The sequence below is a fragment of the Momordica charantia genome (assembly GCF_013281855.1).
Source record: "Momordica charantia cultivar OHB3-1 chromosome 1 unlocalized genomic scaffold, Mcharantia_2.0 BLBB01000001.1, whole genome shotgun sequence".
Taxonomy (NCBI): Eukaryota; Viridiplantae; Streptophyta; class Magnoliopsida; order Cucurbitales; family Cucurbitaceae; genus Momordica; species Momordica charantia.
The window spans coordinates 20,169,268-20,190,554 of NW_028275157.1; the positions used below are offsets into that span (position 1 = coordinate 20,169,268).

The 21,287-nt window shown below is 30.0% G+C and overlaps 2 protein-coding genes and 1 pseudogene across 2 annotated transcripts; 1 reads left to right on the top strand and 2 right to left on the bottom strand.

The window, feature by feature from the left end:
• Positions 1-2,385: 2,385 nt before the first annotated feature.
• LOC148213416 (uncharacterized) lies at positions 2,386-4,391 on the top strand. Its single transcript, XM_088125450.1, has one exon. The coding sequence runs from the start codon at positions 3,346-3,348 to the stop codon at positions 4,045-4,047; it is 702 nt and encodes a 233-aa protein (XP_087981576.1). The 5' UTR covers positions 2,386-3,345; the 3' UTR covers positions 4,048-4,391.
• Positions 4,392-5,337: 946 nt separating this feature from the next.
• Positions 5,338-7,805, bottom strand: LOC111005262 (S-adenosyl-methionine 4-1-methyl-2-pyrrolidinyl-3-oxobutanic acid methyltransferase). The gene is made up of 4 exons (XM_022276699.2): positions 7,657-7,805; positions 6,511-6,912; positions 5,902-6,156; positions 5,338-5,831 (listed from the first exon to the last, which is right to left on the bottom strand). The coding sequence occupies exons 1-4, from the start codon at positions 7,714-7,716 to the stop codon at positions 5,463-5,465; spliced, it is 1,086 nt and encodes a 361-aa protein (XP_022132391.1). The 5' UTR covers positions 7,717-7,805; the 3' UTR covers positions 5,338-5,462.
• A 4,437-nt stretch (positions 7,806-12,242) lies between these two features.
• On the bottom strand, positions 12,243-19,599 carry LOC111005473 (S-adenosyl-methionine 4-1-methyl-2-pyrrolidinyl-3-oxobutanic acid methyltransferase-like; annotated as a pseudogene).
• Between the last annotated feature and the right edge of the window lie 1,688 nt (positions 19,600-21,287).

The window sequence follows — 21,287 nt, forward strand, 5'->3', positions numbered from 1 at the left end:
TAATTTGTAAAGGTTTTGGTCAATGTACTTTCAATTTTGGTTCATTTTGATCTCTATACTTTATTTTTCTTTCATTTTAATCCCTGTAATTAAAACATTTGTTTTGGTCTTTGTATTTTAAAGATCAGACATTTTGATCTCTTTATTCTCATTTTGATGTCATTTATTTCCATCAAAATTTTAGCATGACATCTCACTCACTCAATTTTTGAAATGTAGTCATAAATTTGTATTAAATGGATTTTACCGTTTTATTGTGTATAAAATTTGTGTTAATATTTTAAAAAGAATGATTAAAATTGATCACTTTTTAAAATAGAGGAATCAGAATAAATGTAGAATAAATATTTTTAAAGCACAAATACTAAAATAACTAAAGTTGAAGCTAAAAAAACTACATATATTTTAAAAGTATAAAAATTAAAATAAATAAAAACAAAAGATATAGCGCTAAAATAGTGTATATATATATATATATATATTTTGATAATACCATTTAAATTTTAGTAAAATCTTCTTCTCAATTTTAGTACATAGCAAAAATAAAGAAACAAGGAAAAATAAAACAAATCAGCTCTAACAACCAATCACCCTGCATGACTCTTCCAATTTATGTGGATTGTTTTTCGATTCAGATTCTCAAATATTATCGTCTCCTTATATGAATGCAACATTCTTTTACTTGTCTTCTAGGAATGATTCCTCCGATTACTCTATTTCTACCTTGAATTTTTAAGCGGATGATGTGTGTTTTTTATATGGAATTCCATAAAGGTAACCTATAATCCTATTATCAAGGCATTAAATAAAGTTTCTAAAATTTTTCTGTGCAAGAGGAAATTCTTGTAATTCCTCCAAAATGATGAAAAGTCATACAAATTTCATTATTAAATTGAGAATTTCACATTGCGCCGAACAATTATTTGCAGCCGAATGGGCTTTCTCCGAAAGCAGGCCCATTTGAAACTTGGAAGGCCCAGTTAGCTTTTTAGTGAAAATATCCTATGATTAATGACAATAAAAAAAGGGGAAAAAGAAGAAGAAAGAAGAAAAAAACTTAGAAATGAATTTTTTTTTAATCAAATTTTTCGCATAGCAATCGTTTTCCATATTTTTCAACTACAAAAATTACTCAGAGGGATGAGAGTGACAATAGAGTGATTGATTTTGAAAAAAAAAAAATCGGAGTATAATTGATTTTCTAAAATCACCCTTAGATGATACCTTAAACATTAATCTAAAGTGAATTTAAATTTTCTTAAAATCAATTTTTTAAATCCAAGGAAATGTGAGTGATTTTGTTGATGACAAAAATGATTTTAACAAATTATTCCGTAATATTTAAATAATTTATTAGTAGTTAAAGACATGTATGGCCGACCAAAAAGTCATGCATTCGAACTTTTCCTCCATATGTTGTTGTAAAAAAAAAAAAATTAAAAGAAAATAATTTGTTTCATTAATGAAAAGTCTATATATTAGTCAAATAAATACTTCTTTAAACATAAAAGTTACATAAATATGTATCAATAATTCTTTTTTTTTAGGATATTACAATTTATGTTAGGTGAAGATCTTAACTTCTTTAAAATAATTTTAAAGAAAGTTATATGTGAACTTGACTAATGGCGGCAATATATTAATAATGTGATACAGTAAAATTTATAAGTTTAAATCTCAATATTGAGTTATAAGAAAAAAAAAATCTCGGTATTTGGACTCTCAGGACTTTTATAAAATAATTATTTGGACTCTCAGCATTGTTACTTTTATTTACTTTAAATATATAAATAAGTTGAGTAATTTGAGCATAGCTGAAGACATATATCCCAATCAAAAGTTCGTAAATTTAAACTCACACTTCAACCCCACATATTGTTGTACTAACAAACATATAAAAAATAATTTAAAGTATGTTTTATTAAAGTACTTGATTAATAGGAACCTGTATTAAAGTAAATAGATTGATTGATTGTTCTTTTAGCATGACAATATGTAGGAGTAAGAATTCGAACCTAAGATCTTTCAAATCGGGTGTATATGCTTTAACCAATTGAGTATTCGATAAATGAATATTAGATGACAAAATAATAACCAAAGTTTGAATAGTTATTTTTTAAAACCTCAATACCTATAATAAATTTTTCTTTAAAAATTTAGAATAATAGAATAAATCCGAGATGATTTGAACCTAATTTCTAAGAGAATAATGCTTAGCAGTAAACATCTATCTTCATGTAGTTCTATCATAAAAAATTAGGCAACTTTCTATAGTTATTTATTAAACAAAAAAAAATATTTCTATTCCTCTCTTTCTTTTTTACTCGTCAAAACTTTAACTATGATTGACAAGAAATAGACATTTTTTATGAAGCAAAAATAAAATAACAATTAAACAAAAGGAAAGACAACAAATCCAGAATCCACGCAAGGCCAAGGCCATACTAACAGGAGGACACACTCCCCTCACACTCTTGTCTCGCTAAATCGTGAGCAGCACCATTCGCACTTCTCGAAATGTGATAAAATGCCTCAATTTTAGCATTTTTCGTCTCCTCAATTTATGTAGTCGACAATCAGATTTGTTTATGTAAGATCAAAAATTGCTTTAACACAATTAGATTCCACGATGACTTAAACTCCAGGGTGTTGATGATTTGATTCGGCGCTCTAAGATAGCTTCTTGAGTCGTTGGAGATAGGTCTTGATCGACCAACATCTAAGTATTCCTCTTGTTGTTGTAAAATTATACCTAGTTTCTCTCATGCATATCTAGAAAGTAAAATATATTCCAAAAAGGAAAAAAAGTAAGCAAAATAAAATGATAGTAAATTTAGATGCTCTTCCCTTTTTCACAATTTAAAGAAGCGAAAAAGGAAAGAAAAAGAAACAGAACAGCAAAAGTTTCTCCGGCGAGCTCTCCCAATATTTATTCCCTTCAACTTTCCCTCACCGGAAAATAAAAAAAAAAGTTTCTTTCCGTAATCTTTAGGAAAAGAAAAAGCTCTCTTTTATTTCACATTGAAATCTCATTCTGGAAAGTTCATCAAAAGCAGAGCAACCTTCTCATTTATTCCCAAAACGAACCTTCCCCGGAACTTCCGCCGGCCGTAGATATGACACCCACCAAACAAATTCCCGTTCTACTTCCGATCAGAGCTTTTTCCCCAAAATTTACGAAACAGAGAAAAACAATACCCATCTGAAACATTCTTCTATTAAACTAACCAAATAAAGTTAAAACGGGAAAGAAAACGGAATAAAGGAATCTCTGCGGGTTTTCTTTTTTTTCCAGCTATTTAAGAAACGATTTCTTCGAAGCCCATTGAAACTTTTCTTCTCACGATGAAAACAGAGGAAATTGGAGCAATGGGAGTGTGTGGTAATCTCCGAATTTTGGTGAAAATTTTCCGATTTACAGAGGTTTTTGTGGGGCTGGCATTTTTTTTCTGGATATTTAATCGCCTCCCTTTGGCCGTCAGAGTTTCGAGCGATTACATTTCTCAAATATCCGGCTTCTTTTCCAGCTCTGTTTTTGGCTTCGTACTCTGCAACACTATTGTCGTCGCTCTAATTGCCAACCCCGACCGTTTCTCCGGCCAAAAACTCGCCGGTGACAGTGTTGAAACCGAAATCTTTAATGAATTGGTCGAAAACGGCGCTGGAAGTTCACTGTCTTTGCCTGGAAATGAGCCAATTGGCCGGCTCTGCTCTGACCCAGAGAAGGAAGAGATTGTGTACGAGGACAAGGAGGTCATTTCCGAGGTGAGCTCGGCGGCAGCCTTAATTGAAAATATGGATGGTTCCAGTCCGGGTTTAGGTTGTCTGATGCCGGAAAACGTTGGAGAAAAGTTACGGCGGCTAGCGGTGGAGGAGAAGGAGGCGATTTGGGGAGGAGGGATTTCGGTGGAAAGTGTGTGGTACGGCGAGGAGTTGAGCAACAAGGAATTTCAGGAAAGAATAGAAGCGTTCATCGCCAGGGAATTGAGGTTTCGCCGGGAAGAGTCCGGTGCCGTCGTCCTCCGCCGTGGCTGTCTCTTGCTCTAAGGTTAATTTAAAGCAAAAAAAAAAAAAAAAAGTAAGAAAAAGAAAGAATTAATAGAACAAATGTAGAAACGAAATTCGACTTCTCTGTAGAAAAGAAGTCGGATGTTTTCAGTTGAAATGATAATGTATAAAAAGGTAAATAACTAGATAGATTTAGCTTCTACCCTTCTTTCTTGTCTTTTATGGTAGGACAACCCTTCGAAAAGTCAGCGATTAAATTTTTGATTTTGAGAGAAAAAGTATATGTCAATTACGTTGAACAATACTCATATTGGTTATTTCCACTTTTGTTAACGTGTGAGATGAGAAAAATTAATGAACGTGACTAGTTAAATTGGAGTAACATTCCGACCTCAATCTATCTTATTTTCTTAGCATAAACCATATCATTAATGAAATAAAAGTGACAAAGCGAGCATAGTTGAGTGGTAATTGACATATATCTCTACTTAAGAAGTTATAAGTTCGATCCATACCCTCACATTGCTAGATTTCTAGATTTGGACACAGAGCAATTTTTTATATTAGTAATCCTCTTTTTAAATCACTCAATCTCAACTTCATAGGATTTGTAATAGAAAAGAAAAAAAAATGCAAAAAGCTATTTAAAAAAAAAAGAAATAGGACCCTTGTGATACATACTATTGTGAGAGTGAAATCCAATCTCTCATCGATGTAATAAAAAATTAATGGAGAAAAAAGAAGTTCGAAAGGCTAACTCTTCGAGGATGACAAATTCCGTAGCTCAACATGCACAAATAGAGTAGCACACACAAACGTCTTAGATGAAGGAATGCCCCATCGAGAGCAAACCAGGTGTTGCGAATTGACGTTGTCAGGTGGTTTAATCCCTGCTAAGCATAATTTTGTTTAGTACAACAAGTAGAGGTGAAAAATTTGAACTTATGATCTATTTGTCAGAAATAAATGTCAATACTGAGTTAAGTTATCTTGACATAAATATATTGAATAATTGCAAAAAAGAAAAAAAATAATATAATAGATATTGATTGTTTCTCTCCTCTAATCCTTTGAAAAAAAAAGTTGTTTCTCCTTTAATCGTGTATCTAGATATTGATTTAATCGTGTATCTAGATATTGATTTTGTTTTTAAAGAAAACGATTGAGGATTAATAAATTGGAAGGGAATCTTGATAATTAATAATTGGGCTCAATAACTTATTATATGATTCTATTTATTTTTCTACAATATTTACCATTCAAATTCAAACGAGGAAGTGAAAATTATGTAAACAAAGTAGATGGCTATTTTATTTCAAGTAGATCGAGTAGAACAAAGTTGGACAATACATATATATAACGTCGTTTCAATCTTTCAATGACATGTAATGTTCTTTTCATAACATAAAAATATAGTACCTATTCTTTAAGGAAAAAAAACCACTTAGTTTTCATCAATTTATTTTTGTCAAAGAGATAGTGAGGTTGACGAACTCAATCTTCTCTGTTGACATGTGATCAGCAGCAATTTTTCTATATCTACAAAATAGTTCATCCATAATAGCTTCTCCAAAGTGATGAATAATAAGTGGTTCAACTACAGATCGTACACATTTCACAAAGTCATAACCATAATCGTCCATGAACATACTTGATGTGTTGGATTCAATACCATTGTCCTGAAAATTCCAATCAATTCTTGAAACTTCTAAACGGTTAATAGTGAAACTTCCTTCATTTAACACTTCGACTTTCACTTCCAAAGGAGATGGCATGTAGTTTGGAATATTGAATGAGTTCACTTTTTCCTCTTCCACAATTCCCTGTGTGAATCCACAACATAAAATAATATACTAATTATGTCTCACCGTTTAAACTATAATGATATTTTACCTCAACCACCATGCTATTGAGAGCTAAAGTAAAAAACTCCCAAACATAACTGCATTCTTTATTGGCTGGATCTCCACTCGTTCTTCCCACAATTGTTAGAACCATACGTCCACCAATGACCAATTCTTCGGCACGACATCTCAAAAACATTGAAAAGTCCTTTCGAAATTGCCTATAATAAGCTTCAAGCACACTCCTCGGACTTGTACTACCCATGAAAATATTCCCTTTGTTATTCTCTATCCCTTCAGGAACCTACATTCAACTTTACCATTATTTCTCAAGTCGATTATTATATAATATATGCAATGAAGATATTAAACTAACCCCGAAAGCTTAAACTTATGAATTATCATTTATCAATACTTTAACATTTCCTTCACTTGTGGTCATGAAAATTTTGCACAAAATCGAATAAGTGATTATCAATATTAATTGAAGCAGAAATGACTTTATAAGAGTTTAAATATAAGACCGTTTCGTGATACCATGTAGGTTAATTTGCCATTGAATCCAAAATCTTAAATTTAAAGGTTAATATAAATTTAATAATTTAACAACATTTTAACAAAAGATTATTGGTAGAATAATTAGGTTATTAAAACTGACCTGGGAGAGCCAATGAAGACTATAAGAAGAATGAAAAAAATGCACACTTTTAACGGGAAAAAGTCTGCCATAGAAAGAACCCGGCACTCCATTGAAGAAACATGGACCAAAATCAGGTCCAATTTGGGTCTTCAAGTGCTGTAGGAAACTCGGCAACGATCTAAATATGGTATTGAAGTCATTTCCATAGAGGTCATTGAAGAAAATTTGATACTCCAAAGGCCTTTCTTCACGAATATTTTGCTCCACTTGTTTGATGAGATTGGAAACAAACATGAGAGTGTTTTGTCCATAAGAACAACCTAAGTCCACCATGGTTAAGGTTGTCGGAAAGTTGTGGGTGCAGAAGAAGTCGGTGATGGCCTCCTTTGCAATTGGCCAAGTCATCGAAATTACCTTTCGCTGTTAAAAGTTGTAAACTTTAATTTGTTGAGATGAAGACAAAAAAAGGGTAAAAATTGCTGTCAATTCTCACAAACTACACACACACTTGTCACGCTTTACTTTTGCCATTAACCATATTTACTTGTCTTCTCTAGATAACCAAAAATTACGCATGCAACCATTAGAATCTGAATCTTCGTGTTTTTTTTCCGACGAAACAGTTCAGAGAAGAAACAAAGATTCAGAGGGTAGAGATTGAGCAGTATCTAGATAGTTCTAAAATCAAGGCCACTTCTTCATTAATCAGAGGAATCAAAGAAGAAGAATTCAGAGAAATACAACCATTCACAAAGAGAGAGTAAAAACGTGGTGAGGAAGAAGAAGAGATTTTGATGTTTCTTTCAATTCTTAGCTAATTAAATTTAAAAAAAAAAAAAAATTATTCCGCCTAAATTTTGAAAAATGTTTATAAAAACAATATAACAAAAGAAGATAGTAATGTTTCTGATGAGTTTAATTTAAAAATTATGCTTGCTTCTTCTCAATTTTTTTGATATATTTTTTTTTATGTTTTTCACATTTCTTTAAATACATTTGAAAGTTAGTTTGGCTTAAATTTATGAAAAACATGTTTTAAAAAGAAGATATATAATAAGAACGCAAAGAAACACATTGATAAGAGTATTGTTTAACGAGAAGTTAATAATTTGATCAAAGGGAGGGAGTGAAATTGAATGGGACAGTAATTAAATAAGAAATGACCTGAAGTAAAGAGTTGGTGGCGTAACTGGTGTCTCCCATTCCTCCATTTACATGCAACATTTTCCTCCTCAATCTCTCTCTCTGATCTCTCTTTACTGATTCTATTCTCTGTTATTGAAAAGTGGGGAAGGGAAGCACTTCTATTTATAACCCCTAGCTCTGGCTTTTCGCTTGCTAAAATATGCTTTATTCTTTTATTTTTCAATTTAGTTCTTATTATTTAAAAAGTTTAGATCAGTTCTATTCGGTTGGATTTGTAAGGAGTATTGCAAACAAAGTCTCACATTGATTGACAACTATGAGAGAAGACAACTATCTTCATTGATATGAGATTTTTTTTGGATGAAATCAAAAACAAAACTACGAGAGTTATGTCCAAAACGGACAATATCATACAATTGTAGAGGTAGCTAGTCAGGGTACGAGAGAAACCTAGTTGTGTGAAAGAAATCCTCGAGTGCAGAACAAAGAAGTGAGGAGCCTTGAATGGACGTAGTCATGGTGTGATCCGTGATTGTATATTCTATCTCGGTGTACCTTGAGCTTCGGATTAGAAAAACAAGGCTCTCGTTCTGGTATTGCTCAATGTTAATATACATGATGAATGTTAAAAATAGTTGATGATAAATTTAAATGAGGAATCCTTTTAAACACTAATAAATTTTTTTTTTTATACCATGATTTTCTTTTTGAGATAGAGCTTTTTTTTTTTAAAATAATAAAGTTAAAATTGTGATGGTTCACGTAATTATATAATTTGTTTGTAGAACCAAATATATAAATATCAAAACCACATTCAGGTGGTTGAAAATGTAACCAGAGTCTCAAGTTAGTTAAGATGAAAAGAAGATTCTTAAGAACAACATTAGTATTTAATATAGAGGTTTTCTTAGGTGAAACCTATAGTTCATAGATAATTGATACCTAATCATTCCTTTGAGATTTAAGGTTCAAATCCCATGCCCTCAATTTTTTGTACTAAAAAAAAATCTGATCAATGCTTATGTTTAAAGTGGAAATATGGAGAAGTATATGACTCGTTTGATAACGTTCCCGTTTCTTATTTACTGTTTATTTTTAATTTTCTCGTTTTTTTAATAAAGAAAAATAGATTTTTTTTGGGTTGCCCCAACACCGATGGATTCAAGAATATAATAAAACTATATTTTTATTTATGTTTTGGAAAAAATTGAAAACGAGAACAAGAAATAAGAAACCTCTTTTTATTATATCCAAAATCTCTATACAATTTTAAGAATGTTTCTAAAATCTTAAAAACAAGAAACATATATAATTGTCAAATGCTTAAATTTCTTAATAAAATTAAAAAAGAGAAACAAAGAAACGAGAACATCACCCAAGGAGCCATAGTAGTGTTGTAACATAAATACTTTTGAGCAAGTTTTTGTTTCACTAAGATGAGAGGTAAAAAAAGACGAAGAAAGATTGTTTTTAATTGGATTAGGATTCTCACCAAATGTAACGTGGTTTTAATTTTATCATGGAAACTACTAAATTAGGTAGTTTGATTGTCAGGACCATTTGTACGAAACCAAATGAGTAAATTAATTTCAATGTATAATCATACAAAAGCTTAAAATAATTATTCATCAGATCAATTTATGGTATTGATGAGCAAAGGTGAAAACTACATCTCTTTAAGGGGTTTTTTCTTCTAATTTAAAATAATTGGTAAATTAACTTTGTTATAAAATAGTATAGAACCATGAGTTTGACATACCTTTTGAATAATTTCAGTACGTTAAAAAAATATTAAAATTTCATGGTAGTAATTAGTACATTCTACTTAACTTGATATACTTGAAAAATAATATTACTTTTAAAAGTCAAACCAAACTCTTAATGGAAATTTACTTAATTCAATTATAGTAGGATTATGAACCAAAAAAAATTAGAATGAACCAATAAATAGGACTAATTTTCAAACACGCAATTATCACAAAGTTTAAAAGTGTGATTTATTCAAAAGATTATAATGGATATAAAGGGGATCTGAAACCTTTGATATCTTATAAATAGGTAAAATAAACCGTATAAATAATATGTATACACGCCATAAATTTTTCACCAACACTTCAAACTTTCCTTCTCTCATTATTATTAAGAACTAAAGCTATTGTTCTAAAAGGCTTTATAAGAGAGATGCATGTGCGTCGAATCTATATCTCGGATCTTAGGTTTGTGATCACGTTGCAGTTTATCATAATTTTACAAAGTTGAAAATAATATAGTGTTTATTATCAACAGTTGAGAATATCTACTTTTAAAGATGAAGGTATATTAATAAAATAAATAAGTTTCTTTTTAAGTACAGAATAAATAAGTTAGATGGTTATCTTTTGTAAATTTTAATTGTAACCATATTATCTTTTTATCAATTTATATCTATCCCCAAGGCATTGAAAGATATTAAATTATAACAAATATATAATATATAATTATTTAATTTGTAGATGATGCGTTTTAGTTTTTATTTTAGTTTCTCTTTAAAAATTAGTATTTTATTTTTGTTTTTATATCATATAGATGAAAATATATAACAATATATTTTAAAAAATTTTAGAAAATTATTTAAATTTCTTTTAGCTACATAAAAAGAAACTAATTACAATAAAAAATCCACTTAATATTTTTCATTTCAAACTATTATATATATATTTTGAGTACAACAAATTGGAAGATTTTATCTATATATATATAGTGGTTCTATTGAACAAAATGATATCAAGTTATATTAAATAAGCTAAGATAGGTAAAAAAAAAAGTTATATTAAACAAAGTAGGTAGCAATAATATAATGGTTTTTTTAATTGTTTTGTAATCAATATTATTTAATAGACTACCATCTAATATGTAGGTATATTGACATTTTTAACAGGGCTATGATATGATAATTAAGTACATTAATTTATACTAAATGTTTTTTTAATGAAAGAAATTTAATGGGCCAACATAGCTCAATGATAATTGAGCTAAAATTTAATGGTATTTTTTTAACTAATAAATGTGATTAGATAAAAAGGTAATAAATATAAAACTACCAACCGAATTAGATCCATTGGTTAGACATTTGTATAGTTCTTTTTTCCTGGACTAAATGTTCTTATCTTCTTCCCTTCACTTGTAATGATATTAATAATAATAAAAAAAAAACTCATAACAAATTATATATTTTGTTGCCTGACTAGTTGTTTACCAATATTTAAAAATGAATGTAAACCCTTTTCATGATTTCTTTTTTATTAAACTACTATCAAACTATATATAAAATCATATTTTCTGTTAAACAAATTACTATCAATTAGTTGTCCCCAAGCGATGACTCCGAAGCATGACAATTTGAGAGAGAGTTAGAGGGGAGGAAAATGAATAAAAACATTTGTACATAATTAAAAATAATATAAAATTTATAAAATATCTCATTCACCATTGCCACGTCAGCATTCCAGAATTACAAATGACATTAAAGTTTGACTTTAGGGACATTTTAGCATTATTTTCTAAAGGACGAGATCAAACTGTCACTTTTTCGCGCGTATCGTCGTCGCTGATAGTTTCAACGACAAAATATGACTTTTAGTGGCACATTTGCTGTGTTAGTGAAAACCTGTTTTCCTGTAGTGAAACTTAAGATACCAAATTGAAACATATCCTCAAAATCAGGATAAATAAGTGATATTTTATCCCAAAAAAAACAAGTATTGACATTTTTAATAGGGAAATTGTAATGGGCAGCAAAAATCTTTTATGAATTTAAAAAATGTTACCTATTTTTAAAATTTTCAAATATAGCAAAAAATTTCACTTATATCAGTATTATATCAAATACTCATATCAGTAGTATATCAGACACTCATATCAATAGTATCTTAGATATATATCACACACATATTACACAGACACTCATATCAGTAGTATATCATATGTGTATCACATACATATTGCAAATATATCAAACACTCATATTAGTACTATATCATACATATATCAATAGTCAGATATATTAAAAATGTATATCATTTGGGTAAAGTTGTCATTTTAAAATTGCATCTCCGTTTTTTTTTTAAAATGCTATATTTGAAAAAAAATGTGGTTGCAATTTTGCTAATTTTCTTTTAAATTATTGTTTTTGATTTATTTTGAACTGGTTCAAGTTTGAACCAACCCAAAATTGAACTACTTGTACAGTTGGACATTACTTATACACATGGATATATGTCACGTCAGATTTTTCTGTTAAATCTAACCAATTTTTAATGGTAGGACTAAATTGTTACCATTTTGAGAGTACAATAACTACGTTACTTTTGAAAATTTAGGGACTAAATCGTTACCTGAACTTAGTTCAGAGACCAAATATGTTTTTTAACCTAAATCGAAAACTACCAACCTAAATAATATTATAATGTAGTTTCATTCTTTAAATGACACATAATCTTCCTTCGTAACATCACAAAATGTAATAACCATTCTTTTAAGGAAAAAAAACCACTTAGTTTTCATCAATTTTTTTAATTAGAGAGATAATGAGCTTGAGGAACTCAATCTTCTCCTTTGACATGTAATCAGCAACAATATCTTTTTTTTTCTTTTCTTCTTCTTCTGAAGAGTAGGTCATCCATAATAGCTTCTCCAAAATGATGAATAAAAAATGGTTAAGCTAGAGATCGTATGCATTTCACACAGTCATAACCATTATTAACGAATATACTCGATTTGAGTTGGATTCGTTACCACTGTCATAAAAGTTCCAGCCAATTCTTGAAACTTCTGAACGATTAATAGTGAAACTTCCTTCATTTAAGACTTCGACTTCGACTCCCAATGAAAGATGGCATGTAAGTTGGAATATTGAATGAGTTTATTTTTTCCTCCTCCACAATTCCCTGCAGTGAATCCACAACGCAAAATAATATATATTAAAAAAGATATATACTAACGTCTCACCATTTAAATGACTATAATGATATTTTACCTCAATCACCATGCTATTGAGAGCTGAATTAAAAAACTCCCAAACATAACCGTATTCATTATGGAATGTATCTTCACTTGTTCTTCCCAAAATTGTTAGAACCATACGTCCACCACTAACTAATTCCTCGGCACGACACTTCAAAAACATCAAAAAATCCTTTCGAAATTGCCTATAATATGCTTCAAGCACACTCTTTGCGCTTGTACTATCCATGTAAATATTCCCTTTGTTATTCTCTTTCCTGGGAGGAACCTACATTTAAATGGTTTCATTTCTTAAGTCCATCATTTATATATAGTAAAGATGTTAATCGCTCCTAAAATAAAAAACTTAAACTTTATGAGTTACACGTGCAAATTTAATATTGGTTATCAACACTCCCTTTATTTGTGGGCTTGGAAATTGGTTATCAATATTGGTAGGATAGGAGAGAAAATTGAGACGTTCCAATGATACCATGTTAAATCACTATTAAAGAAATGAATATTTAATCATTTACCACCACTTTAGCAATAAACTTCTTTGTTATTGAATAACTAGGTTGTTAAAACTTTACCTGAGAGAGCCATTGAAGACTATAAGAAGAATGAAAAAAATGCACGCTTTTAGCAGGAAAAAGTCTGCCATAGAAAGAACCCGGCACTCCATTGAAGAAACATGGACCAAAATCAGCTCCAATTTGGGTCTTCAAGTGTTGTAGGAAACTTGGCAACGATCTAAATATGGTACTGACGTCATTTCCATAGAGGTCATTGAAGAAAATTTGATACTCCAAAGGCCTTTCTTCACGAATATTTTGCTCCACTTGTTTGATGAGATGGGAAACAAGCATGAGTGTTTGTTCCAGAAGAACAACCTAAGTCGACCATGGTTAAGGTTGTCGGAAGTCGTGGGTGCAGAAGAAGTTGGTAATGGCCTCCTTTGTAATTGGCCAAGTCATGGAAATTACCTTTTGCTGTTCAAATTTGTAACCTCATGAGATGATGAAAAAACAAACATGATATTGAAACATGTTAAATCATGATAAACTCACAAGATTAAGTTGGGGATTAGAGTTAATTTAATTAGAATATCTAACACTGGCTTATTTACGGACTTGAATGATCTAACCGGTAGAAATCAATATTAAATGAGAAAGAAATGACAATAATACAGCTTTATAAGGCCACATTAAAAATAAAATGGGGAAAGTGGAATTTATTCATATTCTTCCAGAATTTTTACACGTGAATGGTTCAGAACATACAACTCAATTGAAAGATATTGTCAAGGATAGGATGAATTCGAGCTCTCCTCAGTCGTTGTCCTTTGAATCTGTTTGATTCTTGTTATGTTTTTGTAATTGTTTCTCAACTTCTCTAATAAAAAATTATGTTATAGCATCAGCACATCTATTGGAAGAATGGAACAAATTCAGTCCCACCTCCTTCGAGGATGAGGTTACGGAAGCTGTTGATCTTTGTGCGTCGGAACAAACGGGACAACATTTGAAGATGTGTCAAATGTTGAGTAAGTTTCTTCAACCAGATTGTTCTAAAAAGCTTCTTATTCGCAGAGATATATTTTTATTCCGGTTTGGTTCTAAGAATTCATGCAATAGAATTATGAAGACTGGGGCATGGGCTTTTGATAAATCCATTCTTGCTCGATCTCTAGAGACCTCTCAACATGATAAAGTCGTCAGATTTGGAATTTAAACATGTGGCCTTTTGGATGTGCTTATATGATCTTCATCTAGCCGGTGTGAAGAAAAAGCTTCTTTGCAAAGCAGGCGCGGAGGACCCTATGGCTGTGGTGAAACTCGCCAGCGGCGGAAGGTGGTGGAAAGCGATATCAATGCAAACGAGAAGATTTAGGTAATGCATTTTTGCAAAGAAATAACGTGTTAATGGTGGAGATTCCTATGGCTAAATGTGTGAGATCCTGTAAATCATCGGTCACTCAAATTAAGGAGATTTTCATGTAAGGTATTTATACTTAGCATGCCAACAATTAAGGAAAATCCCCAGGAAGGAGAATTTATATTTCGAAAGTTTATAATGGGATTTTAAACCTGGAGGACCACCTATTTTTTAAGCTTGAGAAAATGGAAAAAAAATCCTATTTATAACCCTAGCCCTGGTTTTTGGCTTTCAAATGAGGCTAAAATATATATGTTTTAATCCTCTGATTTTTCAATTAAGTTCTAATTATTTAAAAAAATTAATTTAGTCCCTCATTTTTTTAATTATATCCTTTTTATTCACGATGAAGGTTAAAAATGAGTTGATGATAAATTTAAATGACATATTATTTTGTGTGTTTGAAATCGCTTTTAAAGTATTCTCTTTAATAAAAATATGATCGTGTTTTGAGATTATAAGGATTCTCATCAAAACTTATTTTTAATTCAGAACCCCTAAATTAAATTAAGTAGTTTGATGATATAGGACCATTTGTACCGAACTGAATGTGTAAAATAATTTCCATATGTAATCATACAAAAGCTTAAAACAGTTCATCAGATCAATTGAGCAAAGATGCTTTCGTTTTAAGAAATTTAGACAATAATGAAATCTACATCTCTTTTAGGGGGTTTCTTTTTTAACTAAAAATAATTGGTAAACTTTGTTATAAAATAGTAAGTTTGACATAATTTTTTATTAATTTTAGTTCATCAAAAACATTTTTCATGGTACATGCTACTTAAATTAATATTTGGGAAAATATTACTTTTAAAAAGTCAAACGAAACTCTTAAATGGCTTAATACAATTATAGTGGAATTATAAACTAAAAGAATTTAGGTTGGACCAATAAGTTTAGCCATTTATAGGACTAATTCTCAAACACGCAATCAACACAAAAGATTAGGTCTGTAAAAAAATAATAATAAATAAAAAAAAAACACACGAAGATTAGGGATTTGTATGAGCGAGAGATTTCCACCTTGCAAGTGAGAAGACCAAGGATTTCCCGTATAAGTTTCTTTTCATTTCTGTTTTGTTTTTAGATATTGTAATTCAAAAAAAAAAAAGTAGTGTGATTTATTAAAAATATTAGAATGGATATAAAGGAGATAATATAACACAAGCTAAAAATCATTAAAAAGGTGGCAAATGCATGTATCTAAATGAATTGGGTGTGAAAAGTTAGAATGTAAAATGTTTTTTTTTCCGTTTGAGAACATTTCGAATTAGGATCGAATATAGGGGTTACAAGTTGAGATATGTTCAAGACGGGGAATGTAAAATGCTTTTGTACTCTATGTATCTAAATTCATTTCATTATTAAATATTTGTATATAATTATATTTAATTATAAAATATGAAATGTTTGAAAAGTTTTGCTAACATGAATTTAACTAAACAATAATTGTCACCTAGTTTTTTCTAAGAGATCCTAAAGAGTAATTTGCACCTTTTTTTTTCTCCAAAGATCATTAGTTCGAATCTCGTATCCAAAATAAAAATAAAAGAAAGGTTTGAAAAGTTTTATAATTCTTTTCTAACTACTATTTTAAGAAAATAAAAAAGATATACAAATAGTAATTAAAAAGATTTTGATGATAAAATAAATAATAAAACATCGTTGAGTTGTAAATATATAAACTAATTTAATTTTTAATAAGATGTAAATTATATAATTATGATATCAAAGCGAACATATCTCAACAGTAATTGACATATACCTCCAATCGTGAGTTCGAATCTCCTCCCAACACATGGTACTAAAATATATATATATGATAACTAATGATGGATGGGATTCATATTTTATATTTACCTATCATTTTGGTCATTTGGTCATGGTTTAAAAGAATTGTGCGTGCACGCACACCTATATAAACTATAACTAATTTAACTAACATGAGATATTTTATACATTTTTATTTTCAACAAATATTTTAATAATAATTATTTTTAATCTCATATTTTACCACCACATTAGGTATAAATAATAAAATAAATTTATCAATTTGTAATATAAACTACCTAACTTATGAACATCTTACAAATTTAAAACGCATACTAGTTTTATTATTATAATATAAAATAAAGTAAAGAGAAAAAAAGGATACATGTTAATAAACTAGTAATATTAGTATGGTTAGCCAACCTAAACCTAGTTCAATCGACTAAAGTGCCTATCTTCAATCAGAAGGTTGTGAGTTTGAATATTTACCCTCACTTTTACTACTAAAATATGGGGAGAATTCGAATCTCCACTCTCACATTTTATATTAATTTTAAATTTTTAGAGAATTATTTAATCTATTTTAACTGCATAAAAAAAGTAATTATAATTAAAAAATTCAAAATATTTTAAATTTCAAACTATGATTTTTTTTTTTTATACAGTCGTTCTATGGGACAAAATGATATCAAGCTATATTAAACAAAAGTAGTAAATATAATGATTTTTCTATAGTTTAGTAATCAATATTCTTTTTACTTCAAAAATAATCTATCAATATTAAATAAAAAATCAATATTATTTAATATACTACCATCTAATTTAGGTATTGACATTTTTAACCGACTATGGTAATTAAGTACATTAATTTATACTTAATGGTATTTATTTAACTAATAAATATAATTAGATAAAAAGATAATAAATAAAAAACTAACCAACGAATTGGTTAGACATTTGTATATTTTCTCATGTTCTGATATTTCAAAAAAACAAAAAAAGTCGCATAATTAATTATATATTTTGTTGCCTGACTAATTGTTAACTATATATAAAATCGTATTTTTTTGTTAAACAAATTACTATGAATTACAATGCTTTTTTTATTTAGTACTACAATGTTTCATTATAGTTTAGTAGTTAATATCGTTGAATTAAATGTTATAGATTATAAATTATATTTCAAATCAATACATCTAGAGACTAGAATTATATATATACATATCGTGCACTTTTTAACATAAAATCTTATCCTAGAACCAATGTTGTACATATAGAGATAGTTTCCTTCAAAAAAAAAAGTACATATATTGATACTTATGATCATTTTGAATACGCTATATCATAATTAAAAACATTAATTTACACTTAATGGTATTTATTTGGTTAATTAATATGATTAAATAAAAGATAATATATTGAAAACTAAGTGTAAGATGAATTGGTTAGACATTTATAATTTTTTCTTCATGGTGGTAGTAATGATATTAAGTATTTTTTCCATATCTATACACAAGACGATTGCCACAAAAAAAAAAAAAAGCTACAACAAAGTTCATCAAATCCTAACTGAAGAGGAGATTTGATTAAACGTGTACTCTCCGAAAGTCTTCTTTAATATGGGATGACATTAATTTTGGAAGAATTAAGTTATGAAAACGTCTTACACGTTTAATTTGATATAAATATGTTATTCTAAAAGAAGATTATATTCAAATAACCTTAGATTCATGTAGAAGACATCATTGGAAAGAACATGATTTAATAGACCTTAATAAGCTAAACTTAAATATAGTTCAACTCATTAATTAAGATAAAGGTTTGTTTTCTCTCCCCTCCAAAGATCGAATTTTTTTAAATCAGAGTGAAAAAAGTGGGGGAGGAGGAGGTTAGTGGCCGACTCTCCCCTCCTCTCCTTCTCCTCCCTGAAAAGAGTGTGCATGAAGAGTATCCTTCTTTCCTGCTGTTGACCGTTAATTGTGCTACCAATTCTTCTATGTGCAATTGTACACAATCGTCGCAGCAAGTAATAAAAATTCGAATCCACAGAGACCAAATGCTTAAACACTCATATTCACTCAAGAAAGTACTACAACAAGCAATGAGATTTTCTTCCAAATAATACTAAATAGTGATGAGATGAAAACCTTGAAATAAGTATCTTAATGCAAACACAAGGTATGAGTTCGTTAAAAGTACCAAGCATCCACAATCACTTAGTATTATCTTGTAAAATAAAGGCGCAAGGGGGAGAGTAAGTCGACTCTTCTGGGCCACCCTAACTGACAAATATCAATAACATATACACACAGTTTTTATGACCAAGCTAGGTGATGCTTATCCCTAAGTCACCACACGCTAAACTTAAGTAGACTCTAGCCCGAGATGAAGGGTTTCGCTCCTTAACACATTTTTCCAAACATTATCAAAGAGGTATTTCAAAATGGTGATCAAACACATTGAAACTAGAATGATAAACAACTTCAACTCAAAGCACACTTCCATTAAAACAAACAACACGTTTACAGCCCAAAAACAAGTCTATAACATCTCCCCTTTATACAAGTCGTTAGCTATGCAAATCCATAGGGAGAGTTAAGCAAAATGTAAGAATGAAAATAATACAAAGATGAGAAAATGAAGAAAAAGGAGCTGAAGATCAGCTCCAAACTGCCACTGAAGAGTCTTCTTCTACTCTTTGCTTTCTCTACAGTTCTACGAGAGAGTTTCTTGGAGTAAGAGTGGACTTCTTTCAAGAATGAGTGTAGGGGAATGTTTTTTGAGGTGTGTCCTTGGAGGCTTCTCCTCTTGGTTGTATTTATACCCCCTTCAGATACTAGGGCAATAACGCGGACCTTGAGGGATTCAGCTCTCACTTTTGGGTAAAACCTCCAATTATTATGGTAAATCCCGTTGTGCAGTCCTTTCACTATCAGCTTGTCGTTTTCTACTGCTCTCTGAATCAGGATTTTTGATGCTGCAGCATCGTCAAATCTGCAGCAAAATGCACCAAAATTAGTTCCATTGCAATTGACAATACTACCATCTAGAGAGCTGGTACTTATGATCTTTTTAGCACAAAAACAGTGAATAGGGGTGCAAGTGATGCTATCTTTAACTAATTTATACCAACATTATACCCAAATAACTCTCTATTTTGAGAGTTTATCACCTGCTAGTTTCTATGATGGCGGGCGGTGACTGGGTGTTGTGGATTTCCTTGTTGGATGCTGATAATGCAGTTGCGGCTGACAAAATGAAAGCCAACATTGTTATGTATGGTCCATGGTTTCGTCATCGGGGCGTTTTGAAGAGTTATCATGCATAAAATTGGAGATAGCTCTTGCCTGTGATTGAGCGACGAAGGAGGTGCAACAATGGTCGACTCAAACACCATTGTATTGAGATATGTGACCAGCATGATTTAGAGAATTTGCCTAATCTAGATCCTAAATAGGGGTGTTATAATTGATAAGATCCGTCAAGTGTTCAGTGGACTAAAATTTGTTCATATTCCTAATTCTTTGCATAGTTGTTATCTTTCATGGGTGGGTGGGGGATTGAACTCACAACCTCATGGTTAGAGGTATATATGTCAATTAACTTTGAGCTATGCTCATTTTGGTCGAGAAAATCTTTATTAATTTATAAAAATATCCATTTTACATGTGTAAGTTACCAGCATATGTAATAACAAACCTAAGTGCATATAGAAAATATGATATTACATGAATAATAATGTATATATATAGGTCCACATAATATAGTATCATTTCTATTTCTCCCTTGTTATTATTTTACTTTAGTTAGGGAAATAGTAAGGTTGATAAATTCAAGCTTGTATTTTGACATCTCATCTTTAACAATTTTTATATATAGAGAAAACAATTCCTCAGTAATGCCTCTCCAAAGTGAGGAATCAAAGGTGGTTCAGTTACTGATCTAACACATCCTGCAATATTAAATATTGTCAATTGATGTATTGAATTCAATATTATTGTAGAAGTTCCTCGAAAGTTCAAGACGGTTAATGGTGAAGCTTCATTCTTTTAAGACCTCAATTTTCCCTTCCGAAGGGTTCCACAGTTTCCTATGATAATTTGACCCTAAAATTAATTAAATGTGTTTAAATTAAATTGAATTCGAATAACAATTTTATTAGTAAAAAAAGTACAATATTTTAGAACTGTTGGTATGTTTACCTCAACGAGCAATATTCACGACAGCTAAATTCAAAATTTTAAGAACGTAACAAAACTCTGTTTGTTGGATATTCATTTGCTCTTCCTAACATTACTTACTATTTCTTCTGCACGACACTTCAAAAACATGAAGAAATCCTGTTGAAATTGCCTGTAAAATCCTTTCATTACACTCTTTTGAACTTGTATACTATCTATGAAAATGTTCCCTTTATTATTTTCTTCTATTATTCCTTTAGGAACCTAATTAAGTTTTAGAATTTCAATAGTTAAAAGGAGAACCGTTCCTCAACTCCCAACTTTCTACTAATGTCAGATTCTCGCCGTCCTTTACACAACCTGTGTCGTGGTTAGTTAACCATTCTCTTACTATAAATACCAGGCATAACTCCATCCTGATAAGCACGAGTCTGATTGCAAAATATATCTCAATAATTTCACATGAAACTAACTTGAGTATCAAAGTGCTACTTCTATTTTGTAGATCTTATTTTCAATGAATAAATCTTCCCTTCTCCAATGAAAAATTTGGTTCCTTTTCAATATGCCACTCGAGAGCACCAAATTGACCTCTGCCATGTGAATGAATGAATGAAAAAGAAAAAAAGAAACCAAAAACACTCCACGTTACTGTACCTCCTAAATAGGTATTGACAATTTTAATAGGCTATGATAATTAGATACATTAATTTATACTTAATGGTATTTATTCAACTAATAAATATGATTACATAAGAAAACAATAAATCAAAAACT

Bases quoted from the DNA above. Each gene is read 5' to 3' on its own strand.
- LOC111005262 (XM_022276699.2), bottom strand. From the start codon at position 7,716: ATGTTGCATGTAAATGGAGGAATGGGAGACACCAGTTACGCCACCAAC. The intron at 6,157-6,510 runs GTCAGTTTTAAT...AGTTGAATGTAG, and splicing joins GTCTTCATTGGCTCTCCCAG to GTTCCTGAAGGGATAGAGAA. The intron at 5,832-5,901 runs GTAAAATATCAT...GGATTCACACAG, and splicing joins TCAATAGCATGGTGGTTGAG to GGAATTGTGGAAGAGGAAAA.
- LOC148213416 (XM_088125450.1), top strand. From the start codon at position 3,346: ATGAAAACAGAGGAAATTGGAGCAATGGGAGTGTGTGGTAATCTCCGA.